Source organism: Felis catus, chromosome B4 (assembly GCF_018350175.1).
Source record: "Felis catus isolate Fca126 chromosome B4, F.catus_Fca126_mat1.0, whole genome shotgun sequence".
Classification (NCBI taxonomy): Eukaryota; Metazoa; Chordata; class Mammalia; order Carnivora; family Felidae; genus Felis; species Felis catus.
In genome coordinates this window covers 28,135,078-28,154,645 of record NC_058374.1, presented here as the reverse complement: position 1 = coordinate 28,154,645, position 19,568 = coordinate 28,135,078, and the positions used below count along the sequence as shown (strand labels likewise).

Here is a 19,568-nt window from a genome sequence, read left to right as displayed (position 1 = left end):
CTCCCCACTCATGCTCTGTCTCTCTGTCTTAAAAATAAATAAAACATTACAAAAAAGATTAAAAAAAAAAAAGAATCAAGGCCTCCACACACGATTCTTAGGGAGGGGAAGATTTATGGTAGAGTTTGTCAAAGTCAAGTTTTACTTTGTGTCCATAATGCTGTGGAACAGAAAACACTGTTTTGTTTTGTTTTTTTTCTGACTGCAACAGGCTGTTTGCAGCTCCTTCACAAAACAAGACCCCGCTGTAGAGATGAGGCGTGGCCTCTGGGGCCTCAGGCAGAATTTTTCTGGATTTGTGGCTGCACAAAGCACACGTCAAAGCGCGATCAGACTTCCTCAGCTCTGCTCCTCACGCGGACCCACAACGCCTGGCACAGTCTAGAGCCTCTCGACCGCTGACAAGACCCAGATGCCTTCCTTCTACTCACGTGTAACTGTCCAGATACAATGGTCATGGCAGATCAGGGAGAACGACCGGGTCTGCCTCTCACCCTCTGCTGCCCTTTCTCTCACAGGGCACAGTTGGGGCCTTTCGGCAGACAACTCAATGCAGAGCACTGGTGTGGCCTCCAAGCGTCTGAAGACTCCAGAAGCACATGGCGGAGTGTCAGCTTGGACAACACAAGTGTCAACTTGGGATCCAGGTGGCTTTGCCATCACCTAAGTAGCCCAGAATGACAACAACCAAGCACCCCAGTGGAAAGATAAAGTGAGGAGGTCATGGCCTCCAGAATCTAAACAGAAACGTTAAGATTAACGATCTTCTTTGATCCCGATCCCCTCAGAGGACTGACAGAAGACGCGAAGCCCCAAAACATGTTTTCCCCAGTCATCCAGTGTTTAAGTTCTTGTCTAAACTTCGGTTGCTCAAGAATATATATTTAAGGAGATTTTCAGTACCAGAGAAGAAACGTGTTCAGATGGATAGTGAGTCATAGTCAAAGCCTGTGTGAGAAAAACAAGGGATTCTGTGTAATTTGTCGGGCTGTCAAACTTTAAGGACCCTTCTGCCAAAATGATTTTGGTCAGTGAAAACTAAAACTAACCAGACGTATGACAAATGTTTACAACCAGGGTCAAGAGTGTTTACGCGCCAGGAGTCAGCTTTTAAAGCACAAGAGCTTTGACCAAAGATGAACTGAATGCAGCCAGTGCTTAATGCTCCTGGGAAGAGTCGAGAACTCACAGCCACCGCTGGCAAAGCCCACAGACGCACAGGACCTGTGAAGTATGGCTGAGCTGGGGGTCATCTCCTTGTGGGGCGAGATCTATTTTTAAAGGCCAGCACATACACACACACACTATGATATGGTTTCCCCTAGAAAGCCAGAACGGCCGAATAATTACCACGTTTCTAATTTTACATTTGAGTTAACAACACCAGAGCGGCAGCAGAGACTTGGTTGTCATTTGTGTGCCACTAAAATTAAACTGCAGCACCCAGTACTCACTTTCTCCTTATCGCTAGTGCCACACGACATATTGAAAGATGCCAAGTAGGAACAAAGAAGAAAGAAAAATATAAGCACATATTTTTTGGCTGTTATTCGTACATATCCGCACAGAGGCATATAATATGCATGCGGACAGAGATAACGTGAAGGAAAGATGACCAATTTGCTCTACCAAGAAACGAGTCTCTTTCCACAAAATATAACGAGGCCTACAAGTCAGACTCCGTGTTGCAGAACACAATAATTTTTAAGAGATCATCTATAGTATTAATCGTGCTACAAAAGGGTCAGAACTGTGTAAAGGGAATTTTATGTCTGTATAAACATACACACACACACACACACACGTATTTTAAAAACTGCACGCATTAAAATCATTAAAACTTACAGATGTCCATGGCCATGTTGCTTATGTCTTGACTTAGCTGAAGATAAAGAGAAGCAGCAAGAGAAAAGAAAGTACGAGAATAGAGAAGAAAAATAGGAAGTGAAGAGATGAAAAGAGGACAGGAACAGAAGAGGAAGGAAAGAAAGTAGAAGAAAGGGAAGAAGGGAAAGGAAAGTGAAGGAAAGGAAAAAGAAAGAAGGGGGAACAGACAAGAGGAGGAAACGGATGTGGCCGACTCACCTTATATTGTCCCTAAATACCCACCCACCCCTCTGACAAACCAAAGAAGGTCAGGTGGTAACGAGGAGCCCCAACTCGATTGGTTATTTTAAAAACATCTATTCAGCTCAACAGCTGAGCTGAATCGTTTTTGATACATGGTCATCTAATCTAATTAACCACATTGATTCATCCGCACTCGATGCAAGGGTTCCACCGGGGCAACGAGGCACTGTCCCTGCCTCTTCCTTGGTGTATTTAGTAATGGATCGCTACATTCTTTTCAGATACAAGTCAGTCCTGTTGCACCTGTAGGGTGAAACATCACTCTGGTCTATTTTGATTTCAGGTGGGAAGCGGTGGAGTGGAGCATAATCGGACCTGCTTGCATTTTACTCCACGAGTGAGGACACCAGGACTTTCTCCGAGCTTGCTCAGACCACAGCCAATGGCTGTGGGAGCCGAAAGGTGGCCCGAGGAGACTTTCCCAGGGAAGGCAGTAAGCTCTCTGAGGCGGGGAGGCTGGGAGGGTTGGCGAGGAGAGGCATTCCCACACTGGGGGAATGGGCGTGCGAGAGCAGATGGTGTGGGTGAATGCCTCGTCGCTCGGCGACTTGTGCCGGCTGGCGGGGTCCCCTCTGTTCTTCCCACCAGGCTGCCCGACTCTGCCTTCTCCACTCTCGGAGGCTCACCAGCCACAGGCGTCTGGGGAACACGCAGAATCCTTAGTCGCCACGGCCGGCACTCAAAAATAACTAGGATGGATGAATGAGGGGTATCCTGCAGGCTTGGTAAGTAGAGCCGTCCCATGAGCTGCCATCACAGAAAAGTCTCCTCACCACCCACACCATGGCCCTGGTTCCCAGAGGACAGCTTGAGTTCGCACCCACAGGTATAAAAAAAAGGTAAAAGCGAAAACAAGCAAAAAAATTCACGTAAAGTCACTTCTCACAAAACCCCATCACTTTCAGCCAAAACACAAATGTAGGAAAAAACAACAAAGCCACAATAAAGCCTAGGTTGACATGCCGGCAACCTATCCGAGGATACCCCTCCAAACGACTTTGCCACTGCATCGGCGGCCCTCCCACCCACACCAACCATCAGGCAGGTGCTGCCCAGCAGACCGAAGGACCCAACTCTAGGGCTGTTGTTGGACTGTAAAGCCACACAATTCAAAACGTGGACATGAACACCAAATGTGTCCAGGGCCACAAAGAACCTACAGAACCATACCGTGTGTGCACCCGCTTACCCTGGGGGTGTGTATTTGTGGACGGGTGGGAGGAAAGGGGAATCCACAGGAAAGCCTCCTCGGAGGCGATACGTTTCCACGAGCCCTTGAAAAGCACAGAGTTTTCTATGTTCCCTCTGTCATCCAAGTGTCACCCACCCCGTGGCTATGTCAACAGGTGACGCACTGTAGCCCCCTGCTCGTATCAGCAGACGCACGGGGCGTAAATCCACTTCCTCTGGACCTGTGACGTCCAACACAGTGCTACTGGAGCTTAAACGAATTAAAAGTAAGTTAAAAGTTCGATTCCTCAATTGCCCTTGGCACATTTTCAAGTGCTCGACAGCCGCCTGTGACCTGAGGGTACCGTGCAGAACACTCCCATCCAGAGAACACAGCCATCAACACGGGGCGTTGTACTGAGCAGCGATGACCCAGACTTGTGGGCTGCCCGACCCTGTTCCAGCCAGTGGATGCTAAACCTTCACACGCTCCAGGGGTACGCCCCCACATGGGGTCACCTAGAGACCTCCAGGCACCTCACTTCTATTCAAAAATTGGAACGTGACTTTAGTTTCTCATGGGAGTCACAGCCCAACTCCTTCAGCAAAAAATGGAAAACATGGGGCACCTGGGTGGCTTAGTCAGTTGGGAGTCCAGCTCTTGATTTTGGCTCATGTCATAATCCCAGGGCCGTGGGATCAAACCCCACGTCAGGCTCAGTGCTGAGCCTGGAGCCTGCTTAAGACTCACTCTCTCTCTCTCTCTCTCTCTCTCTCTCTCTCTCTCTGCCCCTCCTTCCTGCTCATGCTCTCTAAAAAAAAAAAAAAAAAAAAAAAAAGTTAAGAAAAAAAAGGAAAACAATGGATCCTCACCTCCATTAAATGAGCTTTTAAAACAAGGAACATTTTTCATAGACGTTTTGGGAGATACCGTAACCTCCTAAAGCCTGTTTGTGTACCTATTTAAAAACATTCGCTCAGTAAGAGCACCTTTCGCAGTGATGGCCTGAAATCCAACTTCTCTGAAATAAAAATGTTGGCTCCACACTGCCCTATTGTCTACCTGTTAGTCTTTTTTTTTTTTTTATAACTTGAGCTCATTAATTATAGAAATCATCACCAGCCTCACATTAGCCAGAGAGAGGCTATGAATAAAAATTAGCTCAGAAAACTCTCTCCATTAAAATACCAAGGTAATTTGTTCTCAAATCTTAGCATATCCATTTACCATGTGATTAGCATTTTTATCTGGAGCTACTGAATAAATTGTAATTTACTTTTAATGAAATAATTACCTTGTGAAGGACAAAGGTTGAAATGTTTATAGCCCTACGAACCAAGAACGCCCTTTACAACTGGTGCAAAATTCAACGTAAAAATTTAACAAAATTCTGGGTGCCTGGGTGGCTCAGTCGGTTCAGCGTCCAACTTCGGCTCAGGTCATGATCTCACGGGTTGTCAGTTCAAGCCCCCCATCGGGCTCTGTGCTGACAGCTCGGAGCCTGGAGCCTGCTTCCGATTCTGTGTCTCCCTCTCTCTCTGCCCCTCCTCCATTCATGCTCTGTCTCCCGCTGCCTTTCAAAAATGAATAAATATTAAAAAAAAAAAAAAGAATGAATGTCTGGCAGTGAGCTAATAAGTGTAAAGCGACAAAAAACAAAAAACAAACAAACAAACAAAAAAAGAAAAAAAGAAGCCAAGCATACCCGACTCCTGTTGTGAACAGGAAAATTCTGTCTCAGGCATCCCTCCTGGGGTTTGCCATGACCACTCTGGGGTTTCACAAAGTGCAAAAGAAGAATTAATTAGGCTGTAGGAACTAAAATTTAAGTATTTAAATGAACACAAAAGAAAACACTGAGAAAACCAAAAATAAAGGATCACAGACAAAGAACAGTGACCAAGCCAACCAAGGAGGAAGAACAGGCTACATCAAGCCAGTATGGTGAGAACACACTTTAAAACACGTACGTATTCTTTCTTCAGACATTTCTGGCTTGGTCCTGCTCTGCTGCCTTGAGCCACACCTTCCAGATGCAGGGTTTCCTTTCCAGGGGAGACCAGAGTACTTTCAAACTGTGAAGTCTTTGAATTATAGGATCCCAATAGGTAGAAGGGACCTTAGAAATCCTCCATTCCTATGCTCACTTTAATGAATGAGGCTCAGAGAGGGTAAGAACTTACCCAAGGTCACACAGCTGGTCGTTAAGACCAGGGCTGCTCCCGCTTACTCTGCCACTGCCCCAAGCATTCCTCAGGATCAAACACCCTTAATTTCCAAATGAAATTCTCTTCCCCCACTGAGAGCAGGGAAAACCGTTCTCGGGAGCTCTGGGAGGTGGGCTGAGGTGGGTGGGACACAAAGATTCTTTGCTATCATTGCTTTCACATTATTGTCCTCTGCTTGGCTCCCGGCTCCACCTTCTTGCTGAAGTTCTCTTTTGAAATATTTAAGGACTGTTAGATGTCTGCAAGCTCCCTGAAGCCTCCAGAGAGAAGAACTGATACAAATCCAACTAAATAAATTCCATCTCAAATGGGAGGATCCCGCGTTGGGGTAGAAGGCATCGCATGAAGCTTACTCATCCTCCACGACCGCATCACAATGATATTTACCGGATCACAGAATTTTTAAATATTCAACACTTTCAATCAAAAATGCATGAAATAATAAAGCCAAATGATTATGTGTGTCTGGCTAAAATGAACATCTGGTGGAAATTAAGACCATGAACATAATTTGGAGAGCCATCTACCTCTGAACAGCATGCCTGAGTTTATTTTTCTAACCTGGCTCAAGCCTACAGAGCCATTAGCTGGGGAAGGTACCGGAAGTGATACTTGCAAACAAACAATAATGTTACAATGTCATTTGTCCTTCCATTTCATAACAGCAGCTGTTAAAGGTATGAAGTAATTGCACAATAAACAATGTCCCTGAGCCTGGAAATCTGAAATCCCTGCTTTAATTAAATTTTTTTTCCTAAGGAAATCTACACAAAACAGTACTAAAATTTTCAAAGGTTATTTTACCTTTCATCACCCACTTCGTAATTCAACATATTTTAAGGAACTGAAAATCAACTGCTTTCCTGTTTCAATCTCGGCTGGCCTGGCTTGTTTCGTTGAATGTGTGAGCAAGTGCATATGTATATTTTAAATCTTTAGTTACATGACGTAAAGTTAGGTACAGTGTTTATATTTCACTTTTTTAATGTTTATTTTGAGACAGAGAGGGAGAGAGAGAGCTATTGGGGGGGGGGGGGAGGAACAGAGAGGAAGGGAGAGAGAGAGAATCCCAAGCAGGCTCCACACTGTCGGCCCAGAGCCAGATGTGGGGCTAGATCTCACGAAACGTGAGATCATGACCTGAGCCGAAATCAAGAGTCGGATGCCAGGACTGAGCCACCTAGGTGCCCCCAGCTGCAGTGTTTTCAGAATGTGTGAAAAGCTCAGGGCTCAAAATATTTAAAATACTGGATATCTCAAAAAAATCTAAAAATACCAATTGATTTTTCTGTTCAGTGACACTCTATGTCTGAGCCTAAGTTATTTGCCAACTTTCCATACTCAGAACGTAACTGAAAATCCAGAAAGAAACATGAAGCCTCTGATTAACGAAAGCAGTTCACAGATTACTGTGACTTATACAAGCCCTTTGCATCGTCACTCAGAAACTTTCTTTATACACGATTCTATCAATACTATATAGGATACAGATGCTGACGTATGTACAGGCAGATCATATAATTCACCATATAGAGGGAAGCAGAAGAATGTTGACCTTAACCCTACGAAGGTAAGCTGCAGCAGGGAGGAGACAGGGCATGATTTAGAAAATAAAGGTGTGATGGGGCGCCTGGGTGGCGCAGTCGGTTAAGCGTCCGACTTCAGCCAGGTCACGATCTCGCGGTCCGTGAGTTCGAGCCCCGCGTCGGGCTCTGGGCTGATGGCTCAGAGCCTGGAGCCTGTTTCCGATTCTGTGTCTCCCTCTCTCTCTGCCCCTCCCCCGTTCGTGCTCTGTCTCTCTCTGTCCCCAAAATAAATAAACGTTGAAAAAAAAAATTTAAAAAAAGAAAATAAAGGTGTTAGGAGAGCTCCAGAACATAGTGGTCAGTGTAGACCCAAGGCAGGATCCTCATAAAGAGGTGCTCGGCGTTAAAGCAATCAGGAGATCACGTGGGTCTGGGAGGGCAAAAGCAGCTCTACGGAGCTGTGGGTGTTGAGGAGAGAGTGTGCGGTGAAAGAAATAGCTGATCGCTCGAGGTCAAGGGGATCTTTATTTAGGACGGAGGCAACTTGAGTCTGTTTTCAGTGTGAGGAGGAGGAGGAGCCAGGAGGAAAGCAGACCTTGGAAGAGAAATGGGGGGGGGGTGGGGCAACTGTGTAAGCAAAGGGTGGGAAGGGATGGCAAGAAAAGCCCAGAGAAGGTTAGCCTGGAAGATCACCTCTACCACGGGAAGCCCTCGGCTGTCTCTCCAACCTGATTGTTTCATCTCAGTGGTTCCATAAGGAAGCAGTGTAGTGTTTTGTTTTGCTTTAATGTCGATTTATTTTTGAGAGAGAGAGCGCGAGCAGGGGAGGGACAGAGAGAGACAGAAGACATAGAATCCAAAGCAGGCTCCTTCCTGGCTCTGAGCTGTCAGCACACAGCATGGACACGGGCTCGAACCCGCTAATCAGGAGATCGTGACCTGGGCCGACATCGGATGCTTCATCGACTGAGCCACCCAGGCGCCCGGAAGCGGTGTAGTTTAAAACACTGCTACTCATAGCCAGCGCTGACCGGAGGCATCAGGACCACCTGGGGTCTTTGCTGAATCTCTGGCCCTACCCCAGACCTGCTGAGTCAGAATCGGCTCATTAACAAGATTGCAGGTGATGCTTATTCAAGTCTGAGACGTTGGGGCGCCTGGGTGACTCAGTCGGTTAAGCGTCGCGTCGGACTTCGGCTCAGGTCATGATCTCATAGTTCATGGGTTTGAGCCCCACGTTGTGCTGACAGCTCAGAGCCTGGATGTAGCCTGCTTCGGATTCTGTGTCTCCCCCCCACCTTCTCTACCCCTGTCCCACTCGTGCTCAGTCTCTCTCTCTCAAAAATAAACATACATTATAAAAATTAAAAAATAAAAAATAAAGTCTAAGACTCACTGGTTTAAAGTAGGGGTCAGAAAGATGGGCACTGAAATCCTACTGGACTGTTTCAATCAGCTCTACCCTGACCCCGTGGGACGGGCCCTTGGGCAGGCCTCTTTAAACCTCAGGATTTTTTCCCCTGTAGAATGAATAGTATGATGTCTCAGGGCCACCGTAGAGATTAAATGAGATAACGAAGGCAAAGAGGTTGGCACTGAGCGTGGCTGGCATGTTATTAGTGTTCATCCCTCCTAGCCTTTTTGTAAAACAGCTTCATGGAGACCCTATCTGAACCCCTCTAGGAAAGGACCTCACCAAGGATGGGAACAAGCTTCGCTGTCTTCATCCCACGGCATCCGACTCAGAGACCCACACACGGACGTGTAATACATACGTGCTGGGAGGAAACCAGCATGGTGACACGGAGAAACTGTCCCAAGGCAAATACTAAAGCTCTTTCTTTGGCCGTATTCATACAAAAGCCAGTTCGAAATAGGTTATGAACTTGTCCGGGACTAAAGGATCAACTTTTAGAAGAGAATAAGCAAGGTATGAGGCGAAACAAATGCCTCTTCCAAAGCCTCCTGCAACTAGGAGTGCCGTAAGAAAGTGAGACAGAGATCTCTCTGAACCGGACGTCTAGGGGCTACATTCCCACCCAAGGTCAGCAAGGAAAGCCATCCTGAGACGTTGCATCTGAGGGATAAAGTTTAATGCTTGGGGAAAGCACGTAAGTCAAAGCACACCGCTGGGGGAGTTTCTTCATTTTAGGCAAGGCTCCAATAATGAAGCGGCTGGCTTTATCGAAGGCACCTTCATTTCCTGTGTTGGCAAAAGCATTACATATAAACCCCATCACGCTTGTAAGACAAATATGCTTGTATTATTAGATACTGAAGAAAAAAAACAGAGCTTATAACACAGAACGCTCACTTCCGTAGTGAGTAACACGTGTAACAATGGCAAATTATTTCATAGACGGTTAAATTTGGATATGAAGAATCCAAAGTTATTCCATTGCATCCAGTCCATTCACCCATTGGGCAATGGGCTAGATCCTGGGTGGTAAGACAGCTGGGACCCAGCTGTCTCGTTGGGTGCCCCCCTACAGAGGGAGGAGGTGCCAGGACACGGTGCCAGGAATCTGACCCTGGAGCCCAGAGGCAAATAGATGGAAGCTTCTGGAAAGATCTCCTCTGATAACACTTCCCTGGCACGCGAGGGAAGGCAGAACATTTCAGGGAGGGAGGCCAGCAAGCCGGTGGCATGAAAAACCCTGAGGGGGAGGCTTACGAAGTCGGGCTCTCACCTGTCATCAGTGGGAAACCACGGAAGGTTTGACTTTTGAGAAGCGACAGGATCAGACCTTGTTTAGGTCATTCTGAGGATGGATTGGACAGCGGGGAACTTGGGGGCAAAAGGACTAAGTAAGGGCAATGCACTCATCCAGGGAAGGGACAAGGAGGCTCGGGAGGAGGTGGTGGGCAGGTGCATCATTTCAGAGTCAGATGTAGTGGCCTTGGTGACCTATAGGGAGAGGAGTCAAGGTGATGGCACGGCTTCTGGTTCAGAGTTACAAAATAATGAAGCCCAGGACTGCAGGAAAGCTCCAGACTGGAAATTCTCCTGGTCGTGGGGAAGCCACTGTGAGTGTCACTGTAACCAGCGTCCTAAGAGCCCAGGAAGTCCTACAGTGAGGAGAGGACTCCCTTCGTGTCCGACAATAAAAACACACCTCTGGTGGTTCCCCCACCTCGGCTCTCTGCACAGCCTGTGACCCCTGAACAGCCGCTCTCGGGACATCCCTGCCCCGCTGAAGACCAGCGGCCCTTTTCTTCAGATTCAAATCCTCAACAGGAGAATTTTTAATGGCCCCATATGTTAACAAAGATGTGCATTCTGAACTGATATTCACAGCCTTCCAGAGGAGTGGTTACCAAGAAACAGTGGGGTCTCAGAAGTACAAGCAAACGTGGGGTCTCCTGGGTCTGTCAAATGAAAAGGATATAAGCTGGGCACTTCAACCAAATTCTACTCTGGAAGTTATGCTTCTAGCACCAGAGTTAGATGGGGTTGCTAACAAGCATTGTCCCACTCTCAACAGAAGGAAGCGTGATGAGCAGTGTCTCTGCTCATCTGTGGCTCCTCCTCTCCCCCCCGACCCCCCCAGAGCAGTGGCAAGGATGGCCCACTCCTGGCAAGACACCCAACTGCTTGGCTCAAGAGTTCCCCTGGTCTGGTGAGAAGAGGCAGCCTCTATATCCAGCTTCTCTCTGGAATGGGAGGGAGCATTTATACCTTGCCGCTTTTCTCAGCAAGGAAAACCCCAGATCTTGGTCAGAGGCATGCTTCACCAGGGGACAGTGTCCCACATTACAGAGGATTTAGGACTCTTAACCACATTGCCCCACATGCTGGCCACGGTCGTCGTGAAAACCAGAAAGGCCCCCAAGCATTTCCAAATGCCCGCTGAAGCTATGCCACCACCTCTGGTTTGAGAACCACAGCAGGGTTCACCGATGAAACTCATCTCTATAAATACTCTGTTTGCTACCTGATAAAAATAATTACTGCTCCTACTGGTCTATCTGATATGGTACTAAAAAAAAACAATCTTTTTGGGGGCGCCTGGGTGGCTCAGTCGGTTAAGCGTCCAACCTCGGCTCCGGTCACGATCTCGTGGTTGGTGAGTTCGAGCCCCGTGTCGGGCTCTGTGCTGACAGCTCAGAGCCTGGAGCCTGCTTCAGATTCTGTGCCTCCCTCTCTCTCTGCTCCTCCCCCAGCTGCATTCTCTCTCTCTCTCTCTTAAAAATAAACAATAAAAAAAATTTTGTAATCTTTTTTTTTAAAGGAGCAATATGTCGAATCAACCATAAATGTTCTATAGCTCTTTGCTATTTTTTAACAGAAGCAAATCACTAAGCCAAATTACAGAACCACAGCTTTCTCTAGGGCTTAAAAAGTCTACTAACGAATTTTTCTCTTGGCGAATTTAAAAATGAAATACAGTTCAAAAACCTAGAAACTAAAGCTTGAGGGTTTTTTGTTGTTTCTTGTTTTTAAATTCTGGAACATCAGAGGTTCTCTAATAAGAATCAGAGTACCAAGGTAAAGATCCCTCAAAACAAAGATTATACAAAAGGATCACTGGCGATTTACATTTCCACGTGTGAAATAAAACGTGCCCTTCTGAACTGCACCCCCATACTTGTGATACGATTATTGAAGTACCCTGTATTGTGAATATGCTTTTAATTCCAAGGCTTCAAGTGTTCCCATTTAGACAGAATGTATTTACTAAACTATATTCATTAAATTGTTAGTACAAACTTCTCTGTATCATAAGGTTCTTTCATTTTTAAGGCGAAAAAAATCCAGTCATTCCAAACCCCAAAAAACATGCCCAAGGGCACACAGAGAAGCAATAAGTAGCACATACTGGCAGGAACATTCTAGCGCCTGAAGTCAGCAAACCCTAGGAAGCATGCTCGGACAGATAGCACTTAATCAACAGCTGTATTTACATTTATAGGAAGATTTTTCACTTACTTCAAATTTCTGTTTAATCCTTGTTCCTCTAAGTTAAAGGGGGAGGGGGAGAAAAAAAAATCACACTGAAATTTCTTATTTTTCTAATTAAAAAATAAACAAAAACCCGGCTTTGGATGTCCTCAAGTATATTCTTTGTGTCTCCTTTCAACGGCCGCTACTTTCAAATTCTAAACAAAAAGCAAAATATCAAAAATTAGCCCCAGGAACACTGTACAAAATCAAATATCACCACGCAAACTAGGCAACGGCATCTATCAGAAGTGATGATTCAGAACAGGATAAATTTAGATCGGTGCTTTCCAAAAGGCGTCTGGATGCCAAATGCAGTAAAAAGGTGAAGGCTACATCCCATAAGTTTCTCGGAAGAAAGATCGCCAAAATATTGAAAAGAGTCTTCTTTTTGAAGTTTTCAGTGCCCTGGTGTCCTTGACGCTGAACTTCCCCAATCTGGCCTCGGTATGGCCATCCATTACTGGGTAAATCCACGTGAAACCTGAGGACGCTTCAGCCTCGGAGGGCGCCGTCAGGAGCAGTGGGGCAACTCCACATGGGACGGGCCTTTTATGGCCTGAATTGGAGAGCCCTGATCCCAGCTAATCTACCATAAATAGCTCTTGAAACTCGGAGGAGCCCATCAGCTGTTGCAACAAGCCTGCCCAGCAGCTACTTCAAACGCAATTAGATCATTCCCATTGTCTTCGGGCTCGTTTTATAGAGAAAGTAAAAATGCAACAGCGGTCTACCAAACGGGCTGCAACAATACAGAATGGAGCGGGCCAACATTTCTCTGACTCTAGTTTTTGTGCGAAGAAGGAACACGTAACCGGGAACAAAGCCCAGATACCGAATGCTGCAAAGGAAGGGACAGACACGCACGTGTGTATACATTAAACCGCACACTAGGGTGGCACGGGCCTGTTTACAGGTTTACAAATTGTGGGGACATCTGTGGCTGTCTTCCCTCTTCCACTGACGGCAGAAAACGGGCCGTCAGGAGAAAGAGTGGTGCCGGAAGTACTTTCTCTAAAACACACAGAGATTGTGTCTTAAAAGCACAGACGATGCTCCGAGCTAGCAAGATCGACCTTCAGAAGGCTCTCAGGTTGCCCACTTCACTTAAAAACCAGAGGAACCTTAACTAATGAAAAATGAATAAATAAATAAATACGTAAATAAATACATACATACATACAAGTAAATAAATCAGAACTAGCACAATCGCTTCTTAAAAGGCTATTTACCTTGTTTAGATACTAAAACTTAACAAAATTACTTACAGCTGGAGGTGTCCTTGCTGTCACCAAAAAGAGCAAGGGCTTAATTGTTCATCCTCACTTCGCTATACATCACAAAAGCTCTGGGCTGGAGGAAAAGCTCCAGGGCTGCCGCCAGGGTGCTGTGGGTCTGCTGTGGGTCTGGCGTGGGTTCTCAGACCACCAGCTGCCTCAGCCAGCAGAGGCCTCCCCAAGCAGGATCTGAATTCCTGTTATCAATTGACCCTGCAGGACAATGTTCTCCCCCCAAGCAGTCCTGTGGCCGATGAAAACAAGGCAGATAACCCCGGACGGCCGTAATAATTAAACACCGGCTTCGTGACTATGCGTGCAAGGGTTAAAAATGATATGTCCACGCCAAATTGTTTACCCACTTCAAGATGGCAAATAAAACCTCCCAGCTTGACTTCTGCTTTCAAATCTCAGTCACGGTCACGGCCCTCATCTTATTTTCCCTTTGACTAATTTTGCTTTGCATCCATTTGAAATTTTATCTTATCTTCTTGTATGCCTTCATAGAAGTTTTCTAAAACTCCTCCCGGAGCAAAGCCGGGGTAAAATAGTTGACGCTCTGGGTCTTTTAACAAGATAGGAGGAGACAATGAATCACTGTTGCCACAACAGTGCAGGGTTTTGTTTGTTTGTTTGTTTTGTTTTGTTTTCCTTAAAAAGATTCACTCCCACAAAACAAACAGCTAACTTTTGGAGGCTTCTTAAATCCTGGCCCCCTGCTTCCCTGTAGCAACCAAACTGGCCTAGATTAATGCATCAGAGTCTAACAGAATAACACTCCCCAGCTTCCTCTTCTACACACGCTTTTTGCCTTTGCTCAAATCCCAGTTCTTTCCACCTGTGCAATCTGTTTAAACATTTTCCTAAATATTTTTGCTCGCCGCTAAACCCAGGAAACTCTCATTGCACGCTTTTGTCCAAAAAGTGACAGTAATGGATCGGACATGCGTGAGAGATTTCCTAATCTATCCATGAAGAAAATGGAAAATCATGTTATGAGTTGAAATAAGAACTATACTTATGCTAGACATTTCCAAAATATTTGATAACTATTTTACATTAGCTATTATTTAGTACTAGTATTATAAACAATACGGTAGTCTACTATTCTTTCTAGTAACTGCTCATTAAGTCCAGTTTTCTTTTTTTATTAATTTTTTTTTTCAACGTTTATTTATTTTTGGGACATAGAGAGACAGAGCATGAACCGGGGAGGGCAGAGAGAGAGGGAGACACAGAATTGGAAACAGGCTCCAGGCTCTGAGCCATCAGCCCAGAGCCTGACGCGGGGCTCGAACTCACGGACCGCGAGATCGTGACCTGGCTGAAGTCGGACGCCCAACCGACTGCGCCACCCAGGCGCCCCTTAAGTCCAGTTTTCTTACGAGTTTTAATCTGGCTTTTGTCTGCTACTCAAGGAACTGTATCTATTTATGATATTGCTTCTAAGAGAAACCGCATCGTGTATCTGTAATGCCTATTTTATAACAAAAATGAACATGTGGAAACCAAAATTAAAAATACAACATTGGGATGCCTGGGTGGCTCAGTCAGTTGAGTGTCCGACTCTTGATTTCAGTTCAAGTCATGATCTCACGGTTCATGGGTTCAATCCCCATATCGAGCTCTATGCTGACAATGTAGAGCCTGCTTAGGATTCTCTCTCTCTGCCTCTCTCTCTGCCCCTCTCACACTCATGTATACACTCTCTCTCTTAAAGTAAATTAAAACAAACAAACAAAAAAACCCACAACATTTACAATCACTACAAAGAAAACAAACTGTTTACATATAAATTTAACATATACAGGATCTGTATGCTAAAAATCACAACATTCTGATTAAAAAACATCCAAAAGACCAAAATACATAAATAGGTATATACTGTGTTCGTGGGTTAGAAGGTCAACATAGTAAGTATGTCAAATCTCCCCCAAACAATATACACATTTAATGCAATTCCTACCAGCAAGATGTTTGATAGATATAGGTACGCTTATTCTAAAATTCATATACAGAAGCATAGGAGTTAGAATAGTTAAAACAATCTTGAAAAAGAATAAAGAGTTATTGGGGAAGACTGGGTGGCTTAGTTGGTTAAGTGTCTGACTCTTGATCTCAGCTCAGGTCATGATCTCACAGTTTGTGGGTTCAAGCCCCACAGCAGGCTCTGCCTGCTTGGGATTCTCTCTCCCTTCTTCTCTCTCTGCCCCTTCCCTGCTCAATCTCTCTCTCTCTCTCTCTCTCTCTCTCTCAAAATAAATAAATAAAACATTTTAAAAAAAGAATAAAGAGTAACCAATCTATTCCATATTAAGTTGTACAGTATAGTAATGGAATAGAGAACCCAGAAACAGACCCACACAAATATAGCCAACAGATTTTTGACAAAAGGCGCCTCTCCACCAGACAGCACTAGAACAACCAGACATCCGCTGGCAAAACAAAGAAAGAAAAAAGAAAAAAAAAAGTGAACCTCAATGTAATTTTCACACTTCATACAAAAATTAACCAAAATGGATCGCAAAGTTGAACGGAAAATATGAAACCATTAAAAAAAAAAAAAAAACAAAACAAAACAGGAACAAACTATTGACGCTTGTAACAACCGGGATCAATTGCTGGGGAATTATGCTGAGTGAAAAAGAGAGCCAGTCCCAAAAGGTTATACGCGGTAGGATTCCATTTAGATGAATCCCCCAAATGACAACATGGTAGAATTGGAGAACAGATTAGTGGTTATCAGAGATTAAGAATGGGGCAGCGAGGGAAGGGCCCCGAAAGAGATCCTTGTTATGGATCCGGGTTGTTCCATTGCTGAAACCATTAGGGAAAACTGCATAAAAGGCATACAGGATCTTTCTAGATTATTTTTTAAAACTGCATTTGAATCTGTCATTATCTCAAAATTAAACGTTGAACTAAACATTTTTTAAGTTTATTTGCTTTGGAGGGAGAGAAAGCACGAGTGGGGGAGGGGCAGCAAGAGAGGGAGACACAGAATCCCGATCCCGTACTGACAGCGTGGAGCCAAACACGGGGCTCGAACCCACGAACTGCGAGATCATGACCTGAGCCGAAGTCGGATGCTTAACTGATTGAACCGCCCAGGCGCCCCTCACATTTTTTTATTTTTTAATTTTTTTGAATTTTTTTTTCAAAAAACCTACTTCAAATAAAACTTCCAATGCATCCCCTTTATATAAGTGGGCTACTTACTGTAATTGCAATTTAAATAAATCTATATAGATCGGCCTGTCATCAATGCCATCTTAAGAAATTCAGATTAGAGGGGCACCTGGGTGGCTCAGTCGGTTAAGCGTCCGACTTCAGCTCAGGTAATGATCTCACGGTCCGTGAGTTCAAGTCCTACGTCGGGCTCTGTGCTGACCGCTCAGAGCCTGGAGCCTGTTTCAGATTCTGTGTCTCTCTCTCTCTCTCTGACCCTCCCCCATTCATGCTCTGTCTCTGTCTCAAAAATAAATAAACGTTAAAAAAAAATTAAAAAAAAAATTCAGATTAGAAATGTTTCTTTTTCCCTACAAGAATGGAAGTCCATTGATCCAAAGTGAAATATTTGATACAGAAGCGAAGGAAAAGCATTGCTCTCCAATTAAATGTTTATTTGGCAGGTTGCACGAACACTTAAAGGGAACCGCTAACACCGAGGGCCTCTCCAACAATAAAACAGGATACCACCACGTCATTTTCAGAATTTTTAAGCCACTGCTCAAGATGATTTATTTTCAAAATCTGTATAGATTCGAGAAACAGCAAGAAAACAACTCTTTAGAAAGGGAGGAGACGGAGTCATCTCAAAATTTAATGCTACTATAAATATCATGGGAAACAAGTTCAAACTCCAGAGTTCTACCGTTTGGAAGGTTTCATTCTTGAAAATAGAGGGGCTCCTGGGTGGCGCAGTCGGTTAAGCGTTCGACTTCAGCCAAGTCACAATCTCACGGTCCGTGGGTTCGAGCCCCGCGTCGGGCTCTGGGCTGATGGCTCGGAGCCTGGAGCCTGTTTCCGATTCTGTGTCTCCCTCTCTCTCTGCCTCTCCCCTGTTCATGCTCTGTCTCTCTCTGTCCCCCAAAAAATAAATAAATGTTGAAAAAAAAGAAAATAGAAAGACAAGACACAAGTGGCAGAGAGGGCAGATGGAGAATGCTTTGTGCCCGACATCCGCTCAGACTTTGTGACGTCACACCTAGCTGCAAACATCTGGAACAGTCCCTCCTGGGGGCCCAACTAACTTCCATTAGACTTTTCTTCTAGGAAGGATGAGCTTTGAGCCCTGTAACGCACACAGGATGTGAAGCTTCTTTTCATTTCATGGAGGAAGAGTGGCACAAGCCCCAGAACATACGCTGGCTTCTGTGTGTCTCACCCCCAAAGTTCCCTCAGCCCCTCTTCCCCTCCGAGCGCTTGCCCATCTTACTCCTCTTTTCCTTCCACAACCAAGCTCCCCTTGTCCCCCCAGTCTCATTGTCCCCCCCCATCCCATCATTTTGCAGTTGGATTCTAGCTCCCTCCACATTCCAGAAACTGCTTCTCCAACCAGGGACCTTCCCAGTGCCATATAGACTTGGCCGCTCTGTCGTTGGACTCTCTACTCACTTCCACCTTCATGGAACATCCTCTTGTTAAGAATGTCCTAGACACTACAGTCTGGTCCTTCCCATGCCTGAAGACTCTTACTCCGGGCTTCACTGCCCCTCTTCCTCCCTGACCTTGGAGTCTTCTCCCTCCCCTACTCCCACTGCACTTGCAGCAGAATTCAGGACTTAGGGGGTCCCTGAGATCAGAAGACCAGGGTAGCTCACAGGAACTAGAAACCCAAGACAAATAACGCTGCCCTTGTCCTCTCCTAACACAACGCTTGCTCCTGCTTCCCTGGCGGACAGCCCCTATCAGCCCCTCCTCACTGGAGCCTATGGTTCAACCCCCTAGCCTTCCTCTCTGTGTCTACTTCCCTGCTTCTGGGCAGGACTGCCGTGAGAGCCTCCAAACTCTTCTTCCCTCCCCAAACCCATCCTCTCCACTGCTCAGAACCTTCTAACCAGCCCCAACATGGCCACTTCTTGCCCAGTGGAAACCTCCTCACTGGCCCCAGGAGCCCTTCTCCTGGGCAGCCAGTGACTTCCCGTTGAGGAGCAACAACTTGTTAAATTAAATGTTCTTGGGGCGTCTGGGTGGATCAGTTGTTAAGCATCTGACTCTTGATTTGGGCTCAGGTCATAATCTCACAGTTTGTGAGGATTGAGCCTCACCTCGGGCTCCACGCTGACAGCTTGGACCCTGCTTGAGATTCTCTCTCTCCCTCTCCCTATGCACCTTCCGACTCATGCTCACTCTCTCTCTCTCTTAAAAATAAACATTACAAAAATAAGTTAAATATTCTTGAAGAATCAATGTAAAAATGTCCTTGCAAAGGCATCACTTTCACCCTCTTCTTGCATTTAGACATTTATCACTAGGAGGTAAAAGGAATCGAGTTACACATAAATACTTTGGGAATTGAGTGAGATTCCCATGAGATAACCCAGAGATTATCTCACATAGACCAAGATCTGTGGCGATGTACATTTATGAACGTACTACTAATAGTTGTGTGATGATTATAGGGAACTTTCACGTCTTGCTTCATTACAAACATCACATCTGGCCACACCCAAGAGGTGTGTGATACATGTGGATATACTCCAGCATACATGTGCTGGAGGAAAAACAGAAGGTCGAGATTGGCCGGCCTGTTGGATAAATTCCAAAGTCTCTAGCTTCCGTGACCCCTCCCCTTTCCTATCTCATTAGCCATATGTCCCACCACCCTGCCCCCCAGTAGATGACCATGAGAAGCCACACTGACCACCATTGCTGTGCTCAGAGTGTTCCTTCTGTTCCTTGCTTCTCACCTGGAAAACTCCTGATCATCCTGCCAGACTCAGTTGACTTTCTTTCTCCTGTGAACCCATCCCTGACATGGTCTACGATTTCCAACCTCTAGACTCAGCATCCAGAAGGCAGGGACACCATGTCATCTCCAGATCGCTGGAACCTAGTGTGTCCACCACTCGATACATGGAATAAATGTTGGGGATAGGAAGGCTGAAACCCACAAGCAAAATAACTTGTAGTTACATATTTTTGTTTCTCGTTTCAACTCGGTGACAACATTCTCCTTTTTGATTCAGGTTTGACTAATCGGTGCGCATGCCCCTCTAAAGCTGGAGAGTACCAAGAGAAGCAAGCTGGGCTCTCAGTGTGCAGGCAGCAAATAAAGTAGACGCAGCTCAC

General features: G+C 45.5%; 1 protein-coding gene across 9 annotated transcripts in view; it reads right to left on the bottom strand.

Annotated features, from left to right (window-relative positions):
- The window catches only part of SVIL (supervillin), a 234,045-nt gene that overhangs the window by 138,117 nt on the left and 76,360 nt on the right, over positions 1-19,568 (bottom strand). The window contains exon 1 of one of the 9 annotated variants that reach the window (XM_045061075.1): positions 11,986-12,561. The exons of 6 other annotated variants lie outside the window; for them this stretch is intronic. Coding sequence is in view for 1 of the 3 variants with exons in the window: in XM_006933343.5 (XP_006933405.4) it covers positions 1,846-1,861 (16 nt within the window). In the remaining 2 variants the exon portion in view is untranslated. Of the gene's footprint in view, positions 1-1,845; positions 2,006-11,985; positions 12,562-19,568 lie in introns of those variants that run through there. 2 more of the 9 variants (XM_045061079.1, XM_006933343.5) reach the window with 2 other exon arrangements.